Source organism: Bacillus rossius, chromosome 1 (genome assembly GCF_032445375.1).
Source record: "Bacillus rossius redtenbacheri isolate Brsri chromosome 1, Brsri_v3, whole genome shotgun sequence".
Lineage (NCBI taxonomy): Eukaryota > Metazoa > Arthropoda > Insecta > Phasmatodea > Bacillidae > Bacillus > Bacillus rossius.
In genome coordinates this window covers 255,110,785-255,129,155 of record NC_086330.1, presented here as the reverse complement: position 1 = coordinate 255,129,155, position 18,371 = coordinate 255,110,785, and the positions used below count along the sequence as shown (strand labels likewise).

The following is an 18,371-nucleotide window of genomic DNA, read 5'->3' as shown; positions in this document are numbered from 1 at the left end:
CAGAACAAACCCTTTACAACTAGTTACCTAAAAATTATACATGTTACCCTGATAAAGCATTAATTAAAAACTGTTTAATATTTGTTTAAGTTTAAATGAGAGAGGCCTGCGCCGGGGCTGGTTTTGGCCACGGCCGCATAGGGCGCTACTCTTTCCTTACTTACGCTGAAAGAAAACAAAACACTAGGGGTTATAATTACATAAGTAAAATTACAAATTATATTAATTAAAATATTATTTTAGGGGTGCGTGGCACAAACTCTACTCGCCTCTTGCAGGGCGGGCAAACACATGCGCACACACTCACACACACTGGTTCCTGATGGCCGGAGGTTTGAAACCGGCAGGAGATGGGGAAGGAGGGGCCAGGCGAGACATGAGGCACATTGGGCTTAGGGAGGGCGTAGCCCTGTTCGATGTCAACTTAAACTTTCTCTTCACGTATCATAGGCAGCACACACCCAGTGTGCATTTTCGTCATAGCAATAATTGCAGAAATCACACAGCCACATGTTATCATGGCTGTGCTCCCAGCCATTATTTTATTTTCCGCAAACTTCGGCCATAAGGGGCCCAAAATGCGTCTCACAGGACACTCATTCCACCGCCTGACTTTGACTGTTGAGCGCGCCGAGCCATACATACACCCATGTCATCAGCCTCCCTTCTTTTTGCTCATTATTGCTATCTATCGGCACATGATCATACTGTTCAATTGCAGAGTCCAATTTGCGCCGCACTATCAACAAGTTTTGAAACTTCCACTCGGAAGTTCCATTTCTGCTCACTTTCAATTTTTTATACTATCATGCCTGATGAACCACCAATAAAATACACAATAAAATAAATAAGTATCTACATATTTGAAAAGCTGCTCCGTAAATTTATTAAATTCCTATTACCTACTCATTAGAGAGATATTAAGAAAACAATAAAATAACTACTAAAATAAAATACATAGAGCGCCAAGAATTAAAAGACCTAAAAAATATGCCCTAGATTTTGTTGTGGCCTAGGCATGGGCCACACCCCTGCAGAATCTGTTCCAGCCGAACAGGAGATCAAAAGATTAACATAATCTCCCACTGCCGCGAAAGTTGAAAAATTAGGAGTTTTGCAGCTACAAACATTCAACAATGTTGGTGGATAAGGTCTGAAGAGAATAGGATCAAAGACTTAAACCCCTTGCCAACCAACATTCCTGTACCTAATAGGGCTGATGCCCCGTGGATGTTTGGAAAACACAACAATATTCCAGATATTTCTCAGTGGAAAGACTTTATGAAATGTGTTGGTGAAAATCATTACTTCAATAACAGTACTGTGAATGCTTTGCCGTTCATCAATACCACCAAGTGACACCGTATTTACTGCATTAAAATATGCTCTGAGCAATGCCCGATGATGACGTGTTTCATTACTTTCAATCAACCACTCTATGTCAAAGCTAGAGACATTGTTGAATCATGTTAAAATGGTCCTAACCTTAAAAATGATGTAGTTAGACTTGGTGACTTTCCTTGGTTGCATTGGGCATGTAATGGCAAGAAGTGGATTGCATGATTTGCTATGCAATATTTTTTCTCCAAACTCAGTTGACAAAATATTGTCAGGCCATGCCTATGCCAGAGCAGCTCGTGCACATTTACTAGTCCAGACTACTTTATCTCACATTATGTTGAACAATATCGATGTGGCAGCAGTGGACAAGGAAAGTTTACATGACTTAGTACAGGTTTTCCAAGATAGTATATTAACTGCAAAAGAAATAAACGATAACAGTTGTTTTACTACTCTACAGTAAAAAGTAAGTTATGAATTGGACCACTTGAAACAAAATGGGCCAACAGCTGCACTCTGGGTGCAATACTTTCACATGGTCGGTATTATGAAACAGTTCATAGCTGCAGAACGTTGACTGTAAGGCTCACTGTGTGTACAAAGAATAATCCTGTTCTTTCATGCTATTGGCCATTTTAATAATGCAGAATGTTCGCATTTGTATCTACAGGACATGCTAGGTCTAAAAAGAAAAATAAACTCCAATGATTTCGAAAACTTTGCCCACAAAGGCTACTTCACTATCAGTAGAAATAAATCCTTTAGGTCTAGAGTATGGTCTGATCTCACTATTGTGCCGCCAACTAGTGTTTTTGGCACAATTTTAAATTTGAATTTTTAAAATATTCTGTCGCCAGTCATTTTATTTTCTTGCTGCAAGAACTTAAACTTTTTCCTCCTCCTGTATACTCCCGTTTAATCTTTGTCAGACCTGTCTCCCCAATTTTTCCCAGCCCTAGATCTGATTTTGCAGAGTCTTTTGCGAGTCAGTCTGTGTATCATTTTATTACCGCCTGGCGCAGGAACATCGCCGGGAATTCACCTCCGAGCCGTGACAAGACAAGTCCTGCAAGCTGTCATGGCAGGCTGTTTCTAAGACCTCGCCTGACGTGAGCACTATGGCATGATCTCGAGTCATGCCTCCGGGCTCAGTAGAGCCTCGTTTCCACTGTCATCGCAGTTTCCACACCCTACCCCCTCTCCAGCCTTTCCTGGGAACACTTCCCAGAGCACTGACTGATCACTAACTCCAGCCAGGGTCGGCCTGTCCCAAAAAGTGTTCCAGTCCGAAAAAGTACATGCTTATACACTCTAGTGGCAGTGTTGCGATTCATTTCCTCTGGGTGTTTGAACGCTCGCTAAACGCCTGCCCTCTGGCGTCTCCCGCAACAACCAGTACTCCGTAGTTCTTTCCTAGTTCACCAGAGCGCTGGCCTAGTCCGCTTCATTAGCCCCATGCTTTAGCAGTAGCCTCGTGTGAGTCGACCTCTACTTGGTTCAGACACACCTCAGTAGGTCGTGCTGACACCGGCCAGTACCACCAACTTCGAGATATCGAAGTCAGTATTTCTTGACAAGCCCCTCGGTAATCTTCGGAACCTTTCAGTCCGGAAGCCACAGCCTCCCCTCTTTCTTTTGATTGACTTGGCCTTTTAATTACGAGTCGCTGCCGCTCCAAAGAGACCGCGCACCGCGACTCCGGACTGACCACACCGTATCTCCAGCATCCATACGTCACTCCGTTTTTTTTTTTAATGTAATCAGCTCGGCAAGGGATATGATTCCCACAACTTTAGTTATTACCATTTAGTCAGTCTGTGTAGGTCTACCTCGTAGGAGTAGTCATGTTTTGTTAATCATAATTTATTAATTTTTTTTTTAAATCACGGAAACGTCCGCAACAACTGTGGGTTCGCGAGCTCCGCACCCGGTCTGATCCTGGAAGCCATCTCCCTGTATCGTGAGTTTTGACAACCTTTATTCCCCGACCATCATCGTGATTAGAAGACATTTTCTGCCTATTTTGCCAACTGTCTGTGAACCAGTCCTGAACATATATGTTTCAGATCTGTTCACAGACAGGGTCCAAGGACCGGACAAGTTTTCAAGGGCCAGATGTTGAACTGACCACTCCACCCTCGAGTCCTTCCTTCATCAATGGGGACAACTAAGGCGCCCGGACACCTCGTTAGCAGCATAACTTTGGCCAGCCATCGTCAAACTTCCAGTTCTTCAGTTTTTATTTTAGATCTTCAGAATAACATTAAGCCACGACGTTGAAAAGATCTGAACAGTGAACACCATAAAATTTTTCATTCAGGACTTTAATCACCCCGAGTGTGCTCATTGTGAAAGGAACTTAACCTGTTTATTGTTGCGAACTTTATTGAAATTGTGTTAATGATCAATGAAATTGTCTTATAAGGGGCAGCCCATTCTTTTGATAATGTAATTTTAAATACATGTTACATATATATTTATTTATTTATCAATCAATTTATAAAATATCATCTTACTGTGAAAATAATCAAAAGTAAAATAAAAATAGAGGTACTAATATCAAGATGAAATCATTATTTTGCCTTCTGAAATTAAAATATCCACTAGTTACACAAGTCATCAAGATAGAGTGAAGTGTGACAAAGTGATAACAGAACTTGGGTGTACTCTGTTATGACTGAGGAGTGTAACACTATAGAACAGACTATAGCATGAAGAGCTGTGGTAGTGACTCTAGATAGAGGGCTCACTGATTCGACACTGGCCAAATGGTTAAGTGAGGTCGGAACAAGCAACGCTATCTGCTCCTCACTAGAAGAGTTTAGTGAAGTCATTTTTTCTTCAGGAGAACAACATGTAGATCTAAGATTGTCACGCCAATGCAAGGACCAAAAGGATGGGAAAAAACTGTGAATTTGGTTCAAAGAACACCATCCTTTCCCACAAACATTAAAACTCATATCGTCAACTGAGATTTTTGGAAACATTGATGTAACTTGTCATCAAGCTCAGGAGGTTGGTACTAAATTTTTGGCCAAAATGTATGGACATAACTTGCAGAGGTAAAAGACAAAGTTTTATCCCATGGGGCCATGATCAGTGCTGTCAAAGTTCTTAATGAGACAGTAGCAGTTGACCCATTACTGTTGTATCAGGGAATTGCAGTTGCAAAAAAGAGCGAAGATTTTACATTTTTATTACACTATTAGTTTCTTTTAAAGAAGGCTGCATGAGTTAAGAGATGGTGGGTTTCTTCTGCACTGGGTGAAGTGGCAAATTGGGTACTTTTTCCAGCTTTTGTCAGCAGTGTGTACCGTGTTTTATCGCATAATGGTCGCACGCGCGTAATCGTCGCAACCATATTTTAGGCTGTCAAAATTGGGATAAATAAACTTCTTGCGTAAACGTTGCATGATGTTTTTGGTCTCGCTAGTAGATGCAGAGCGCTTTGTGTAGGTATCTTTTTTGTATACAATGATGTATTTTAAAGTATAAACCTAATATTTATTCGGTCATTACCACTTACTTAATAAATTAACGGAAAAATACGAAGTTGTTTCACATGTATATCCTACTAATATTATAAATGGGAAAGTTTGTAAGTATGGATGGATGTTTGTTACTCTTTCACGTAAAAACTACTGAATGGATTTGAATGAAATTTGGCCTACAGCTAGCTTATAACTTGGATTAACACATAGACCCCATATTAATATGAAATTACATCCATAAGGGAGTGAAAAAGTGATAATTTCATTTTATAATAGAAAAAATCATAGGTCATAGACATACAAATAGTGAGTGAGTGTCATTTCTCTATGTCTGACACACTATCATACACATAGTAAGGTCTGGCAAATTAATATTTTTCTCCTTGGTGAGACCAATCCGCCTAGTGGAGCTTGCAGCGGCTAACAAAATAAAGGTGCTAATAACAGTTTTGTTCTTAACTTCGTCAATAGATAGAGTTGCCTTGAATTTTAAACGCACCATCATTTGATGCGTTTGTCATGTCTTTAATTTTAGTTTGTTTGTGCCGTATGCGTTCATCCGATTGCGATGAAATTTTGGTGATTTGTTATGCGCATGCCCATGAAGGTTACTGAGACGGTATAACTATTTTTCAATATTTGGAGCACGAATCGTGTCAAAAAATGTGTTTATTTCATTTATATAGAAGCACTTCGTCTGTTTTTGTTGTATAAGTGCGCACGCATGACACAATTTATTTAATTATCAAAGAGAGACAGAGATAGAGTGATATATATATAAATATATAGTGAGATAGAGACGGAGAGATAAGTAGAGATAGAGCGAGGTATAGAGAATGAAATGGGTTAGATAAAGAGATATACCTATAGATGTATAGAGCTATATAGAGACATATATAGAAGATATAGAGATAGTGGGAAGTATATATGTAGATATAAAGAGATAGAGAGTACATAGATGTATATAGATGTAGATAGAGATAAATATAGATAGAGAGATGGATAGATGATTTGTATATGTGGAACTACTTCAAACATATTACAAAACAAAACTGAATGAGGCATTGCAATGCAGGCTTAGCATTAGCTAGATAATGGAATCTTTTCAATATTAGTAATCTCTTATTTTTCAGCTTTTATCTAAATAGCTTTATAAAGTCTAAATTACATACAGACCAGGTAAATAACTATAAACTGGCAGAACAATTCTGTCAGGATCTAAAAGTGATATAAATTAATTTTCACACTTGACATTCAAATTAATAAGACAATTACTAACTACATCTGATTTCGAAAAAGGTCCCGTTCACCCTGTGTTCAGCCCGGGCAACGCCGGGTATTGCAGCTAGTTTTCTTATAAAGACATTTTTAAACGTTATTTCCTTTATCTGATCATCTGCATCGTCGCGGTGTAGGTATAATCTAAAATTTAATTTCGGTCATTACCACTTACTTATTTAATTAACGGAAATACAAAGTTGTCTGACGTGTAAATTTTCTTTTAAAGACGTTTTTAAGCGGTATTTCCTTTATCTGATTGTCTGCGTTACCGCAGCGTACCGCTTATAAAAATGTAGCCAGTGCATCATTCATGTTTCGTTATGTTGCTTCCCGTATAGAGCGCGCGCACGTAGTCGAATATTGATATCTCGCAGTCAGGTACCGAGTTAACTACATTTGATAGCCCGCATTCTTTCGTGGCAAGTGTGTACTACGACACATTATTTCACGTCAGATTCAAGTGGCTTGCGTTCGTGTTAGAGTGTTGGTTTTTCTATTTAAAGTTGAAGAAAGGTTGTGGTTTAAGGAATTATTAATATAGATTTTTTGGCGTGCTATTGTATACTTCACCTTTTTTTAAATATACGTACTTTCCATGAACTGGTTTTGTTTTTATGAATAACTTTACCTAACAAAAATTCTTTTTTCCCCATAATCATCGCACCCCTACTTTTCAAACTTGATTTTAGAATAAAATGTGCTACGATTAGACGAGAAAACACGGTATGTTATATAAAGTCATACTATGGCCTCTTCTGTACTGTTGTATTTGACGTATACAATGATACAATAAACAGTGCTCAGTCTGCAGAGAAAGGTGAAGAACTGGAACAAAAACATCTGTGAATATAAACGTTGAACTAAATATAAATGTCACTGTTTAACAAAAACAACACTTCCTAGCTAATCAGAAGAATAAGTCCTGACTGATTCAGCTACTATCACAAAAAATGGAAGCTGTAAATGTTGAAATACTAATGGTTGACAGTGACGCCAATCACACTAAAATAAAAAAGTGCATTAGGGAAATCCACAACACAGCCAATGGTCGCTATTATTGTAGAAGATATTGACCTTGTGGTTCTTTTGGGTGGCATTAACACCTCCAAAGAAGAAATTTTTTTTCATTAAACCAGGAAGATCAATTATTGAAACCTAAATATTTTCTTCCCAGCTTCTCCACTCTGTTAGTTTTCTTTTTCTTTTCATTTCCACCACAGTTTTAGTGGCTGTGATATAAACTCTGCAAGAGTAAAGTCTGGTTCATAAAGCTATTTGAACAGAAACCCTTGATGAAACAAATTGCTGCCCCCTTCTTTGACCCAAAAGCTGCTCACGGCATCATAGAAAATGCAGTTGAAAGGATGTTCCTAGTCGTGTACCAAGCTCCAGCCAGTCGTAATGATCCAAACTGCCACTGCTAAACTGCTTTTTTAAAGAAGTGCATCACAAAGCTGAAACCAGATTTTCCTTCCCTTCCACCTACAAAGGAAGCACCAAAATAGCATTCCTTCAGAGCCTACCTTCAAGTACAAGATTGGCTGGGAAACGAACTTCCCTCTGAAATGTGGGGATGATAGCGAGGTGTCGGAGGTAGTGTGAAACCTATTACATCATGTAAATCTCTGGCCCCTGACAACGTTTTGAATTCAATTTTTTGCCGCTGCAAAACTTCTTGTGAGTGAAAATGTGGATGTCTGAAAGCCGGCATTAAGTGCAGTCTCATATGCAACAACTGCCAGGGTGCTTGTACTAACAGTGCCCCTCCAGATTTGGACCCAGAGGAAGATGAAGGCCACACTTATAAAGATAACTGATATGTTTGATTTGTATGAATGAACTCTGATAACTTTTTGTATTAGACATAGTTTGTTTGGTTTTAGATCATGATTTGTTGGCAGTTTTATTAGATTAAAATGAGCCAAAATATAGAAATTCATACTTATTTCATGTTTCACCCTCTGTATCTGCTTAGGCATTAACTTTACGGTAAATAAGCATAATGCAATTTTTTAGACTTTTTATTTACTTTAATTTTGTAATGATTACTTTAACTCTAAACCTCATGGTTATTGTTATATTAGTCCAAAACTGAAACACTGTACCTTTAAAGGGCTCCCACCCCTTCAGCTCATCCCCACCACTGAGGACTTTTAGTATGTGTATTGGGACAATTCAAGGTACAAATGAACCAATTTTCCAAACTATGTGAATTATTTTGTCTAATTTGTCTGTTTTTACTGGGCTAGTCGGCCTACTTACTTTTGTCTGCTTAGGCCTACAGTTTAAATCCAAAAATTTCATCGTTCCTCTTAATTTTTCCACTTTGGGAATGAATAAAACACAATATCTGATTATGTATTTCTGTACGCATTACTGCACCAAATGACAAAGAAATTTGCGTTACCTTTCCACTGCTTATAACCCTCCATAATGCTAATTGTTTTGACAATTTCCCCTGAAGGCTGGCGACGCACAGTGTCTCAATTCCTGCCATCTGCAGTTAGTCACCAGGCTCTTCACCAGAGTAGCACGCACAGTGCCTATAATTTCAGACAGACCATGGTTTTACATAATTTGTTACTTGTCTTAATTATTTTTTATTTCTTCCCATGGTGTTTTTACTGCATTAAAAATATATACCGTATTTACCTGCGTATGGGTCACACATTTTATGCAGATTTTTTGATGTAGTGCGGTCCTTAGGCGAGTTTTTCATTTTGGTTGAAAAATAAATTAACATTGCATTATGTGGTTGAATATTTGCTTAAATAACAAATCCGTGTTGGGTTTTAATAAATATGTAATAAGTAAGTATAAATTGTTTAATTAAAATATCTCACAGTGCATGTAAAGCACCATGCTGCGTCTGCTGCCTGTTGGGTGGCTACCCAGCCGTCGCTGGTGATGTGGCTGTCTGCCGCCGTGCGGGTATTTGGCAAGAGGGGGAAATCCAAAAATAAACTGGCGAGTGAGTTTGTAATATGTGTGTTTGAGTGCGTGTGGCCATGATCGTTGTAAATGTCAGTGAAGTGGCACTGTTCACAATTATCATGTGTGTATCTCAACTAATTTTCGTGATGCAATTGTGTCCAAACATTTTTTTTGGCATGAGCTTTCCCATGCTTTCTATTACAACATTCCATTGCTAAACTGCTGTAAAGGGCATGCTTGTTTTTATTGAAGGAACTGAAACAAAATTGATGAGAAATAGTAGCGTGCCAACTTTTCTGTCTTGAGGAAGGGAACTGTAAAAAAAAAAAAAAATACAATAAATGAAAAGGGAAACACAGGTATAAAAATAGTATTCTTTTCCTTTTTTTTTTTTGTTATATAGTGATTGTTGGGGGGGGGGGGGGAGGGAAGGAAGGGCCATAAAGGATGGTGAGGAGAGAGCTGAAAGACTGAGGGTCAACATCAGTGTTTCTTATGCGGCAATAAGTTGAGAAATGGACCATAAAGACTGCCCTTGGAGATAGATATATGGTGCGATCCACATTCGAAGGCAACTCTTGGACAGTGAAAAAATGGGATATTTATGACCCAGATTAAAGTTGCGGGACCCATACTGCGGGTAAATCGGTATCTCTTTTATTTGTATCATGAAAAATCTTCTTGACAATGCTCATTGCACATCTGCTTGGAAACAAGTACTGGACCATTGACTAATTGTTTTTGTTATTTTACACTAAATATGTTCTTGTTTGAAGGCAATTTAAAATAAATGCTAACATATATTTTTCATCTTTATGTACAAAAAGCTGGCATAGTTGAAGTGACTGTAAGCTATCATCTTAGCATGCTGAAGTGTTCCAGTGTTTTTTATAGAGCTGTTAAAAGATATGGGGTGTGGGTGGAGGATGGTGGATAGGTTGGGGAAGCAGGGCCATTGAGATTTTCGGGGGTACTTGGCCCGGTTGAGTTTTGAGATTGTTCTAATGCATGAAATTACCTGGATGGTTGTAGGAAGTTACAAGCCTATTGATAATAGAATTCTTTGGAAACCTTACAAGTTATATATTACAAGTAGGTCACTTTTACAGTTGTGACAACAGTAATGTTTACAGTGTAAAAATATATATTAGTTTCTCTTGACTGCCTGGATGGGGAGGGAGTTTTTGGCAGATATTGTTGGCCATGTTAATAAGTGTGTGTACAGTCTGGCATTCATAATGTTAGTACATCACTTGCACCTTGTCCTTGTCTCTGCAGGCCACTGCAAAGGCCAAGAAGCGAGGGGAAGAACTGCTGGGAATGGTGACTCTGGATGTGGTTGGTTTTTCACTGCTTGACCTCGCACCTATCCCATACGACATTTACATGAAGAGTTATGGCAGGTCAAACACCATGCAGGTAATCTTAACAGTATTTATCATTTTGATTTGTATTTCAGAAAGTTAGTTGACTTTATTATTTATGGATAAATATTTTTTCTGTATGTACTTTGTATTGTGGCATGGTATAATGGTATTATAGCCAAGTCTCTTTACTGTGATTCGAGAGAGTTTTCACAACAATCTACTAACCTCCACAAGTATTGTCTTAATATTTATTTATTTGCTGATGACTTAAAAATTTATAGAAAAATTATCTCTTTCCAGGATTGTTTTATTCCAAAATGACATAAATTATATTGCTGATTGGTGTAAATTAAATCTAGTTGAACTCAAGTGTGTGCATGTGTTTATATAAATATATAATATATATTATGTATATTATATATATAATATATATCATGTATATAATATATATAATATATATATATATTATATATATAATATATATTATATATATTACATATATTATATGTATACACACATATATAACTTTTACCAGAAAATTTTACCCCATTAATTCTTGACTCGTGTACTAAAAAAAATACAGTCTCATATTTTTTTAGCAGCCTGACTCATCAGTATTATTCTAGGCGTATATTTACTCAATACGTTTTATTGTTAACAATTTACATTCAATCTTTTTTTTACTTAATAGCACTCGGGAACTTAAGATATTTCACGCTGCTGTTTCTTGATCACTCAGCTAACAACACAGTGACACTTACTTGTGCAGTGGCGGTACTTTTACCGCCTTGTAGAACTCGGGACGCTCAGTAGACTGGTCATTAGAGGTGTAGTTATAAGTCAACATCAGCAGCTCATTTAGCACACTGAGAGTACTGATACCAAAAGTTAATAATTATTGAATACAGTTACTATAGCGTGTCAAATCCTTAATATAGCAGTATGCTTATTAATGGTCATTGGTGTGCTCTGATGCTAGATATACCTGAAAAGCAGAAATGTTTTAGACACAGCTTTATAATGTAAGGTAGAATTTAAAAAATGTACAAGAAATATATTTTTAGAAGGAAAATTTGGAACAAGAATTTTTTAAATCCATTTTCTTGTAGTATTTTGTCAAAACATCATCTGATTATACTCACTTCTTACTTCTAAAGAAATGTAACTGAAAGACTTCAACTTGGTTTCAGAATTTTTTGCTATCAAATTTTGTTATATCATTTAAAATTTTTAAAAAATTGCTCCTGTTTGACAATAGTACATAATTAATGGAATGTCATTATTAATAGTGCTATAAATATTTTTTCCCCTGTGGAATAATATTTGATGTTCAGAATTTGTATTTTTTTCTTTCACATTTTATACAACTATGATAATACTATCAAAAGACACTATTTGATGGTCTTACAAAAATAAACAAATAGTAAAATTAAAAAAAAATCTTTGAAACTCATTATAATTATTGAGCATATATAAAATAAGACTTTTAATGTAAACACACCGGGTAGTTTAAATTTGGCCACAGTGGGTGCCATATGCTCTGTACTGCAGTCTAAGCATGAGGCAGACTATAGTTGAGTATCTTATAAAATACCAGTGTCACATAAGTTAATTTTTAAATTATTTTTATAAATTGGTGAAATCAAAGAAAAATGTAACTACTTGGATGCTGTTTTCAAAGTAACACAAGTTTGTTACTCAGTTGGTAGCTGACAGAAAAAAAAAAAATTATTATATATATTATTTATTTTACATTTCATCTTTACGAAAATTGATTACTGAGTTAGAACTCTTTAAGTTTAAACATATACAAATCCAAAGTTAGTTTGTCAGGATGTGAATGTGGTGATAAAGTTCTGGAATATTGAGTTTTTTTTTGCACTTTGAGTTCATGCTCTCTTTCGGCAGATCATCATTCTTTGCTAAAACAACTTTCATGTTATGTTTTTTTATGATCTCAGAGCCTCTTTGAACAACTATAGTTGTGACATATTGAGCTAGGGACAAACAGATGCACTGCGGTGTAACTGCCAAGACCTGCTTGGCAACTACATCATGAAACTTACGGAGCAGCCACTACACTGCACCGGGGACCAGTGGTTGAGTGGTCAGGCAGGGTGTTCACATTCTGGAAGTCAGAGAAAATCAGGGTAGTCTGGGAAGATTAGAATTGGTTAAGGAAAGTCAGGGAGTTTACTTCAAATCTTGGAAAAGTCATGCAAATTCCCCAGTGATAGTAATTTGAGGGGAAAATATCATGCTCCAGTCTGCATTCTCCCAGACCGAAATCATTTTTTTTTTTCCTTCAGATGATGTCTTAGTGTAAAGTCATACACACTATAAAATGGGGTATCCCAGGTTCTGCTTGAACTAGGCCAGCTATAGGTTTAGTAGAAGCTGGATTTTGTTTTGTTTCTTTCAGAAAATTGCAAGATATCTAAATTATTAAAAAAATTGTGTGAACTTATGTACATGCATTAGAATTAATACTTCTTTTTGATTTAAGTCACTGAACTATTTTAAAATGAATTATAACAAAAATTAATTAAATAAATACTCATTATTCAATATTAATATAAACTTGTGTATGAAATTAATTATTTAATTTACTGTAACAACTGGAGATAAATTTTAATTAATAATGAAAATCAATAAGAATGCTAACTGTTTAATCTAATTTATTAATTTTAATTATTTATTAAGCAATAATGTAATAATTTATGAGAAAAATAAATTATAAAAATGGAACATAACCTCACTTATATAAACACACATGAAAAAGTTTATAAACACAATTTCTATCACTAATATTCAACATAAATTTTTAATTATATGGACCGGTATTTATTATTAATCACTAAATTTCAGAACACGACTCGCACGTAGTTCCGCACCTGCTGCTAGAATTCGGTACTGGAGCATCTACGTCGTCTATTGAATCATTCGATCTGCAAAGCAAAAGGTTAATCTTTATAATAAAACATCTCTGATAAAAATTAAAATGTCTTGAAAAAAATACTATACCCTGGCTTGGATCTGATTTCTGACAAGGAATTTTATTAAAATTCTGCCCACCTTGTTAAAATTCATTAAAATAAAAAGTTAATACTATAGAGTTTCCGCACATTGAAATTATTCTTTACTATGACTGTTTTAGTTTACCAAATAGGTATATCGCAGGGTAGTTTCACTATCATAAAGTTTCATTTGGCACACAAAATTGTTTGGTATGTTCCCTAATTTTTATGAAAGAGTCTATATATGTGGGTCTGCCATCTTCCTGTTTAAATTTTGTTGTATGGTGCGCATGCATTATAAAAATTCACTCTCATCATATTTCCTTAATTTTAAGAACATATTTATGGGAAATTTGTAATTTTGGTCATGGAAAGTCCGAGAAATTTTATTCCAGATTTGTGTGGATGCCCTGTCAGAAAACCTTTTCTCTTGCCAAGATGATTGGCAGTTTGATTCCCTGAGCCGGTGGGTTTTGTGCTGGTACTAGAGATTCCTCCAACCATGATTCCATCATTGCTTTATCCTGATCTTGTCACTTCTCTGCTCTAATGACCTCATTGTTAATGGAACTTAGATGTAAGTATAGATTTTATTTATTTATTTCCATTGCTTTCACAATGCCCATAGTGATTTAGATTTGTTTTCATTCTAAGGTTGTGTCATGAAATTACTTTGTATGTTTCTTGGGGTGGTTATTATTTGTCTAGTGTTATAAATAGGGACAAGATTATATGGTGAATTGCGATAAAACCAAAATAACACCGCAAAGCATGACAATATAACATGTGACACCAAAATTCAAGTTCATACACCATTTAGCACCGAAGATAACAAAAAACATGATATAAATAAGTAATTGGATAAAACTTAACTCATATTACAAAAATTTAATCTTTTATCATGGTAAATTCATTGAATGTAACTTATTTAGCATGAATTTTGTACAAAAATATATGACCTAAATGGATTTGAAACTAATAATTTTTATTATATTGTTTGATTCTGCATGTCTTAACATTAGTAACAAATTTTTACAATAATGATTATGACACATGTTTCAAATGTACAAAAATTTTTAGTTATTTTTTTATTTCTCTGAGTAGTTCTGTTCTAGACATGTTTATTATTAATGATTTTACTGTACATAAATGCATCAGTTGTCAATCACAATTAGAATATTTTGGTGAAATAAGTATTAAGAAATATTTTAATTTTAATATGTTGAATAATACATATTTTAAATGTATAAAGACAATATATAAAATAGAACAACAATAAAACCAAATTTCCGGTTTTAAAAATGAAATTGTCTTAGAAATAAAACCATTAAATCTTTTCCCTAGCCATAAATAGTTAAATACATAATCATATGAGTACTTGTTAGGTTATTGTTGTTTCTAATAAACATACAAATCTAGGTTATAATTCTTCAGGCATGTTGAGGGTAAAATTTTATTTTGCAACTGAAATTTAATAGGATGAAGTCAATGCGCATGCACGTTTCATCCAATTGTGCTCATACACAAGATCTATAATGTAGTTTGTGGTTTATTTTCAAACAAATGAAACATTGTACACGTTACAAATAAATTGAAAAACATAAGCTCACATATTTTTAATATTATACTGATAGTTACAACCAATAGTACCCTTTTTTCCAGTGCTGAAACCAGCAAACTCGGTTTCTGCAATTTGGTTTTGTTTAGGTTTACTTTAAATTTACCATCAGAGAAAATTCTGTAGAAAATGCTTGTCATCGGTGATATTTACCACTTTGTCGGTTCTTTTTAATATGCCTACCTCTGTACTTTCTCTTCCTTTAGATGTTAACTAATTGCTTTAGTTGATTTGTCAAACTAAAGGTTGCAGTGGAAAGGAAAGGTTATACTTAAAAATCTGGCTCATTATTTTTAATAAATAAATTCCTTTGTTATGTATGTATTTGGATTATCTTTTGTTGCTAGGAAAGAAAAAGTCATTGGGACACAAAGTATTCCAGTGAAGCAAACAATATATTTTTGTGATGCTAAAGAAGTATAATTACTAACGCACGCTCATAAGTACAAATACCATTTTTTATTTGTGATAAATGTAATGGTTTTCATCAATACGAGGACAAACCTTCTTGCATAACATGCATTCACTGACTGTTTCCAAGTGGTCGGAGCACTGTCACAGTAAGCCTCTGTGCAAAACTGTGTCATGCCAAACTCTGCCTCGACCTTCCTTCTGTTTAAAATCTCTTAAACACAAGATGCTTCAGTTTCTCAAGGGCTCCGCATACCTGGGCACACATACGTTGCTCAGAGCTTCAGGAAAACCAACACAATTAGAAAATTATTGAACATATCCGAGTGGAGTCTGTTTACGATAAGCATTTAATAATGAGCTGAGGGTTGAAAAGTTGTTTTGATTTCAGATGAAGTTTTCAAACTGTATTTTTAGAAGAGTTATAATGACTAAAAGGCATGTTTTAAGAGTAATTTTTAAGCATAGAACAACTGATACAAATTCTTGAAAGCACTTAAGGGACTTGCATTGCACCTTTACCTTCATTTATGCCATATAATGTTACGGTCACCGCTCAAATTTCACAGTTGTCCTATGCACGACGAGAAGGCTGTGCGCCAGTTTAGAGCCTCGCTAGATGCACCAGCGAGCTGTATTGTCCCGCCTCACTAACACACACCCCTGACTGGATGGGTCCCTTGAGCAGAAGATGCTGTGGAGCAGCGAGGAATTTAACATATACATGAGTTTATGACTTTAATTTATTCAAAATATGTGTTATTTTTCTCTCTTTTAGATTAGATTATGAAAAGTTGCTTTAGAAACTTTGTCTTTTTCCCCCTTTTTTACTGCAAAATTAAAAAAAAGAAATGTTTTGTATTAAATAGAGTGAAACCATTTGTTGTTAAGGGGCCCGCCTAGTGTTAGTGAGGCGGGATGATAAGAGTGATGCTCGCTAGTGTTTCTGGAGTAGTATCTCCTCTAAATACAAGGATCTGAACTGGCACGCAGTCTTCTCGTGCATAGGGCAACTGTGAAATTTGAGCGATAACCATAAAATTAGATGTCAGAGAAATGAAAATAAAGGTATAATGCAAGACCTGTGGTTGCTTTCAAGAATATTTACTGAGCATTTCATGTCTAAAAATTATTCTGAAATCCAGATTTTAGCCCCTTTCACTTTCCTAAAAATACAGTTTAAAAACAAATTATGGATACAGAATGACGCATCCACCCTTATCATAATCTTAAATATTTTTCATAAGCAGACACTACTAGGCTATTTTAAGCAGTTTTTAACTTGCATGGTTTTGTCTAAAGCTCTGCACACTGTGTGTGTGTGCTCAGGTAGGCAGGCTTCTTAAGTAAGACTTATGTAGGACAAAATTAGTTGTATTCTCAGTGTACGACACAGATATCACTCTCTGTATTTTCAGGTCCATGTACAGACCAACGAAGATAGCATCAGTGAGGAAGTACAGACAGATGAGGTCCACATGAGCAGCAAGTGGACTCAGAAGCCTGTGATGTTTTGCACCAAACTTCATTCAGAAGCTGGCAAGATTGGCGAGATGCAGAGCTTCACACAGGTAGTAAAATGATCTCTGTTTGATGTTTATACCTGCACATGGTTCTACATACATTTTTTTTGTACAATGCAGCTAAAACTATTGTTTATTTGTTTACAGATATTTTTCTCTTATACAAGCTGGTCTAATTTAAAGTTATCTTAGGAAGTATGAATGGAATCATCGATTTGATGTGTAATCACTGTAGAATAATTGTAATGTTTCCTATTTATAGATCTGGGTCGATCACATATTTTCCCACTCATGTGTTTCCTCATCTTCATTACTTATCTTGTTAATGAGTATCATGAATATTTAGTGTGTTTCATTGAAAAACTATGAGAGATTAGGATTAAGGTTAATTAAAGTATCATCCAATAAAAACTCAAAAAAAAAAAAAAAACAGTTTATTTTGAAAACATTTTGGAAAAGCGGGACATCTTATCTTAAAACTCACCCTCGGGCTCAACAACTCACAAGACATATCTGTGAGATGGTAGTTGTGGATGGCCAACCATTTTCTTTTGTCGAGGACAAAGGGTTCAGGCAGTTAATGGCTACTGCTGAACCAAGGTTCTCAATTCCAACACGGCAAGAACTTGCACATAGATAAATCCCAGAACTTTACACAAGTTTTGCTTCAAAGGTAAAAGAAGAACTTGGAAATTTATACTTAATGCATGTATCTGCAACTATTGACTTTTGGTCTTCAAAATCTAATAATGACTACATGAGTCTTACTTGTTACTTTATACTTGTCACTTTTGAGAAACTGAATGTACCGGGTGTTCCTTGCACAGCACACACAATTCAGTTGGTTATAAAGCATGGATATTTCAACTTGCCAAGTGTTTCCAACGCAGTGGCCAAATGTAGGCGTGTAGTGGCCAGCTTTAAGCAGTCCCTGAATGCTTCAAAGGCTTTGAATAAAGCTCAGCATGTGTTAGGTTTGAAAAGTAAGAAACTTATCCAAGATGAGCCTACAAGGTGGGATTCCACATTCATGATGATTGAGCGACTCTTGGAACAGAAGGGCCCAGTATCTCTTTGTTCATCTGAGCTGAATTTGTCAACAACACTATTATCATCTGATTGGAATACAATGGAAAATGTTGTCCAAATCCTGAAGTTGTTTGCAGAAATTACAAAAACTGTTTCCAGGAGTTCATGTAGCATTAGTGAAGTTATTCCTCTTCTAAACATTTTAAGAAGAGCAATAGAAAGTGACAACACCACGGGACTCCTGAACATGAAGAAAGACATAATTAAGCAACTTGATTTTTATTATCCTGTAAACAAAACGAAAATAACAAGCTCTACATGCTTGCAACCTGTCTAGATCCAAGGTAAGTGTTAAAACA

General features: G+C 35.7%; 1 protein-coding gene across 5 annotated transcripts in view; it reads left to right on the top strand.

The window, feature by feature from the left end:
- Nucleotides 1–18,371, top strand: part of LOC134527486 (cytoplasmic dynein 2 intermediate chain 1) — a 266,130-nt gene that overhangs the window by 94,122 nt on the left and 153,637 nt on the right. For all 5 annotated transcript variants that reach the window (XM_063360204.1, XM_063360205.1, XM_063360203.1 and 2 more), the window contains exons 6-7: nucleotides 10,326–10,466; nucleotides 16,879–17,031. In XM_063360204.1, coding sequence (XP_063216274.1) covers nucleotides 10,326–10,466; nucleotides 16,879–17,031 — 294 coding nt within the window. The remainder of the gene's footprint in view (nucleotides 1–10,325; nucleotides 10,467–16,878; nucleotides 17,032–18,371) is intronic.